Below are 5,251 nucleotides of genomic sequence, written 5' to 3' on the forward strand. Positions count from 1 at the left end.
TTACTGCATCTTCCTCATTTATACAATCCCCATGGATAAGCCAGAATTTCTACTTCTTATGAAGTTCCAACACTAGTTGAAGGTCCTCTGTCTAGATGAGAACATTTCTGTCTTCTCTTTCCTTCACTGTGTAGCTGATTAACTCCTCCAGTTTCCTCAGTTATTAGGGTATAGATGTGGTGGAGAAATGAACAAAAACAAAACAACAGACACACACTTCGATCGTTGTGACAAGACCTAAATTCTGGCTCTTTCTGTCCCACAGATCTGTAGTGTTACGGTGGGTATGTCACTGTCATTCTCTGGGGCTTGTAAGCTTTCATCGATAAATACATGTGCACTTCTCGGGACAAGCAGATACATCTGTGAATGTGTGCTTATGTTTACCCGAGTGACAATTTCATGGATGGTGAACTGATTTCTCAGTCATAGTAACCTTTGCATCCGATAGCCTTGAACCACCAAATGTAGAGGGATATCCTCCTCACTAAGCACAACCCACCTTCCTGGAGTACAACCTCTTAATAATTCTCTCTCTAATCTCCTTCATCTTGACACTATAGAGAATAGGGTTTACCAGTGGAGGAAGCAGGAAGTGGACATAGGAGAGAAGTGTATGTGCAGGCTGAGGGATTGGCACTCTAAGACGGTCAATTAGTGCCAGGAGGATCATGGGCACATAGAAGAGGAGGACAGCAGAGAGGTGGGCAGCACGGGTTTGGCAAGCCTTCCAACGATCTTCACTGGACCCCAAACTTTGCAATACCCTGCCAATCAGGCCATAGGAGAAGAAAATAATTAGGGGGTCCAATCCCATGGCTGACAGGACCACAAAGAAGCTGTAAACTGCACCCCAAGCTCCTGGGCAGGCCAAACGGGCCATATCTGGGTGCAAACAATAAGAATGGGTCAGGACTTGTGGGTGGCAGTAGGGCATGTGGGCCAGGAGGAACGGCAGGGGCAGATGGAGACCCAGGCATCGGGAAGCAATGGCCAGGCCAATCTTGTTAATGTCGCCATTGGTGAGAAGTGTTGGGTAGTGGAGAGGGCGGCAGATGGCCAGTGCCCGATCTACGGCCATGGCAAGCAAGACAGAGGACTCCATAACGGAAAAGACATGGACAAAGAACATCTGTAGGAGGCAGGCTGAGGCAGGGACAGCATGAGCATCAGCAAGGGCAAGACCCAGCAGGGTGGGCATCAGAGTTGAGGCCAAGCCAACATCAGACACACTAAGCAGGAAGAGGAAGAAGTACATGGGGCGGTGCAGGTTGGGCTCCAGGGCAATGATCCAGAGGATAGTACCATTGCCCAAGACAGAGAGAAAGTAGACAGTGATGAGGGGTATTGTCCACCAGGAGGGTACAGCTGACAGGCCTGGCATGCCCACCAACAGGAAAGTGGGGGCCATTGACGTGCTGCCGTTGGGGGTTGCCTGGGTGCGGAATGTTGACATAGTTCGGGATCCCACTTTGAACTCTAGAACCTGAAAATTGATTAGAAAGATTTACTTAATCTTATGACACATTTGCATGATACTTTCTAAAACAGACTGCCTCTTCTCTCCTCTGCCCCACGCACACACACACGTCCCCTCCCTACACACATACATTCTACTGTCTATGCTTTAGTCATCCCTTGCCTTGGAGCTTTTCCTATAGCTGTCCTCAAAGCTCTGTTTCTCTCCCTAAATTGCTTTCCCATTTTCCTTTAACCCTGCCTTTCCCTGTAGCATTTTCTTAATTTAGCTCCCTCCCTTAAAGACGAACACCTGAAAGAAGGTCTGTACGCCAATAAACGCTTTGTCTACTCCTCCCAATCCCAGGCCATCTGACTTCTGTGCTGCCCTAACACACTCACATTTCAGTTCACTTTATCTGCTCTCATTAAGGTCTCCAATTACCCTTTTGTAACTAAACCAAAGACACTGATATTTCCTAAAGTGATTTACTTCTCTATGAGCTTTAGCTGTTATGAATCCACTTTCTCTTTTTCTTTTTAACTCTGCCTTTCAGAATTTAACTTCTTAGTTCACCTTGCTGTGTCCCATGCAACTTATACATTGGTATTTTTGAGGGATCTTTACTTGACTCTCTTCTTTTTCCTCAGTGGTCTTATTTACTCTCATTAATTGAACTAAACTCTATAAATTAATACACCACAATTATATGGCCCAGATCTTTCTATATTCATCCCATCCTGGAAATCTCTACTTGAATGTCTCATGCATTTTAAATTAAAACAATCCAAAACAGATCTTAACAGATGCATCTTAAAACCCCTTCCAGCTTCCTCAGCTAGGAGACAGTGCTGGGGAAATTATAACAATGACAAAAAGGAAACATATTTTGGTTCCCTAAGTCAGTTAGGAGCATCACCACTCACCAGTTTCCAAAATAAAACCCTCATAATCAGGCTCACTTCACTTATAATATCCAAATATTATTTATAATTTCAACAAGGACTGGGCACACACTATAGATATATTTCCCTCCCTAGTCAAATGCCTAAAAAAGTGAGAAATGAAATTCTGGGCTAAAGGACCATGAAAATTACAATACGGGGAAAAGCAAAATAAAAACATGCTAAGTTATGTTTTTACAGGAATGATATGGATGCAAGTTAACTCTAAATATTTATTAGAAAAATCTAAAGGCATATATTTTAAAATATAAAGTTAATTTTTAAAAATAACATGTAAAACTTTCAAACTATAAGAGGAAAATAAATGAAAGAAAGATCTTAATCAATCTAACAGAAAACACTTAAAGAGGAATACAGAAACAGATGTTCATTTCTGGTGTGATGGAGTAAGGAAGTTGAAAAATCCTCTCTTCCAAAAAGCAACTATAAAAGTGGCAAATCTGTCAGTATCATTTTAGTGCTCTGAAAATCCATCAAAGACACAAGCCTGGTCATTAAAATTACTGAACTTTGGAAAATAACTACCCTGTTCTTGGCATTCTGGCCTGGGGCTTCCCTCACCATCCCCACTACCTCCAGTTCTATCAGCAGGGGTCAGACAAGTAAAGCCAACAGCTTTGTTCCAGCTGCTTGACTTGGCTTCCTTGATATGGAACTTGTCAGTTAGTGTGATGATCTTGGTGGCAAGCAAATAGGGAGGGCCAGAGGCTCTACTGCCCTGAGTGTGTGGTCTTCTTTGTGGGGAGTCATGGACTCACCCAACTGGGAATTTAATAGGGGGTTTTGGCAAAATGGCAGATAGCATTCCAACCATAACAATAACTAAAAGTGAATGAAGTAAACAATCTTCACAAAAAGCAGACATTGTTATAGAGAAAAAAAACCAAGGAATAACTATATTCTGTACACAGGAGACATACCTTAGATTCCAAGATGTAAACAGATTGAAAGTAAAAAGATGGAAAAACATATACCATGCAAAAATAAGCATAAAGGGGCTGGCTATACCAATGTCAGACAAAAAAGACTCCAAGATAGGAAATATTATAGACAAAGAAAGACATTTCATAATGAAATAAGGTCAATATCAGAAAAATATAACAATTATAGATGCATATACAATAACACTAGATCTCTAAAATGCCTGAAATGAAACTGACAAAATTGAAAGGAAAAATAAGAGATTCAACAGTAATAGTTGGAGATTTCAATATCCCACCCCCAATAATTTATTAAAAAATTAGACAGAAAATCAGCAAGGAAATAGAACTCTTGAACAAAATTATGAATCAAAAATGACATTTATAGAATACTCTGTACAACATTCTATATGATAGACTATACTCTGGGTGACAAAGTAAGCCTCAATAAACTTTAAAACATTGAATCATACTAAGTATGTTTCTGGCTACAATGGAACTAAATTAGAGATCCGCAATTGCAAGATATCTTGGCTTTAAATCACATACTTCTAAACACTGACATGTGCCACATAACAATACTTCAGTCCATGATAGACTGCATATACAATGGTGGTCCTATGAGATTATTATCACGTAACCTAGGTGTGTAGTATGCTACACCGTCTAGGTTTGTGTAAGTACATTACAATGTTCACACAATGAAGAAGTCGCCTAACAACACATTTCTTGAAATGCATCTCTGTTGTTAAGTGATGCATGACTGTAATCAATGGGTCAAAGAAGAAATAACCAGGAAAATTAAGAACTATTTTGAACTACATGAAAATGAAAACACAACATATCAAAACTAGGGCAGGCAGGTAGAGCAGTGCTTTGAGAAAAATTTATAGCTTGGAATGCCTGTATCGATAAAGTTCTCAAATCAGTAATCTGAGCTTCTACCTTAGATAGTTGTAAGACAAAGAACAATTAAAACCCAAACTAAGTACAGGTGAAGGAATTAGAGTAAAGATCAACAAAATGGAAAACTAAAACCAACAGAGGAAATTAATGAAACCAAAATTTGTTCTTTGAATAGATCAACAAGTTGAAAATGCATAGCAAGCCTTAACAAAGAAAACCAGAGACACAAGTTATCAAAATTAGGAATGAAACAGGAAACATCACTTCTGACTTTAAAGAAAGCAAAATGATTATAAGGGAATATTATAAACAAATATACACTAACAAATAGACAACATAGATGAAGTGAAAAAAATTCCTAGAAAGACATAAATTACCAAACTGACTCAAGAAGATATAATAAATCTGAAAAGACCCACAGCAAGTAAAGAAACTAAATTATTAATTAAAAATTTTCCTACAGGGGCCGGCCCGGTGGCAGAGCGGTTAAGTGCCCATGTCCCGCTAAGGTTTGCTGGTTCGGATCCCAGGTGCAGACATGGCACCACTTGGCACGCCATGCTGTGGTAGGCGTCCCACATATAAAGTGGAGGAAGATGGGCATGGATGTTAGCTCAGGGCCAGGCTTCCTCAGCAAAAAAAAGAGGAGGACTGGCAGTACTTAGCTCAGGGCTAATCGTCCTCAAAAAAAAAAAAAAAAAAATTTCCTACAAAGAAAACCCCAAGCTCAGATGGCTCATTGGTAACTTATATCAAATATTAATATAAGAAATGATACCAAATGTTTCCCAAACTCCTTTTAAAAATAGAGGAGGATTTAGTAAATTTCAATTCATTCTAGGAGTATAGTGTGACCTTGATTCTAAAGCCAAAGGCATCATAAAAAAAGAAAACTACAGACAAATATCTCTGAAGTGAATAGACATACAAATTCTTAACACAATATTTTAGCCAACCAAATTCAGCAACATATAAAAAGAATTATACACTGTGATTAAGTG

At 39.5% G+C, this 5,251-nt stretch overlaps 1 protein-coding gene across 1 annotated transcript; it reads right to left on the reverse strand.

Moving 5' to 3' along the window:
• Positions 1-487: 487 nt before the first annotated feature.
• OR51S1 (olfactory receptor family 51 subfamily S member 1) lies at positions 488-1,456 on the reverse strand. Its single transcript, XM_008523723.2, has one exon. The coding sequence runs from the start codon at positions 1,454-1,456 to the stop codon at positions 488-490; it is 969 nt and encodes a 322-aa protein (XP_008521945.2).
• Between the last annotated feature and the right edge of the window lie 3,795 nt (positions 1,457-5,251).

This window comes from Equus przewalskii, chromosome 6, assembly GCF_037783145.1.
Source record: "Equus przewalskii isolate Varuska chromosome 6, EquPr2, whole genome shotgun sequence".
Classification (NCBI taxonomy): Eukaryota; Metazoa; Chordata; class Mammalia; order Perissodactyla; family Equidae; genus Equus; species Equus przewalskii.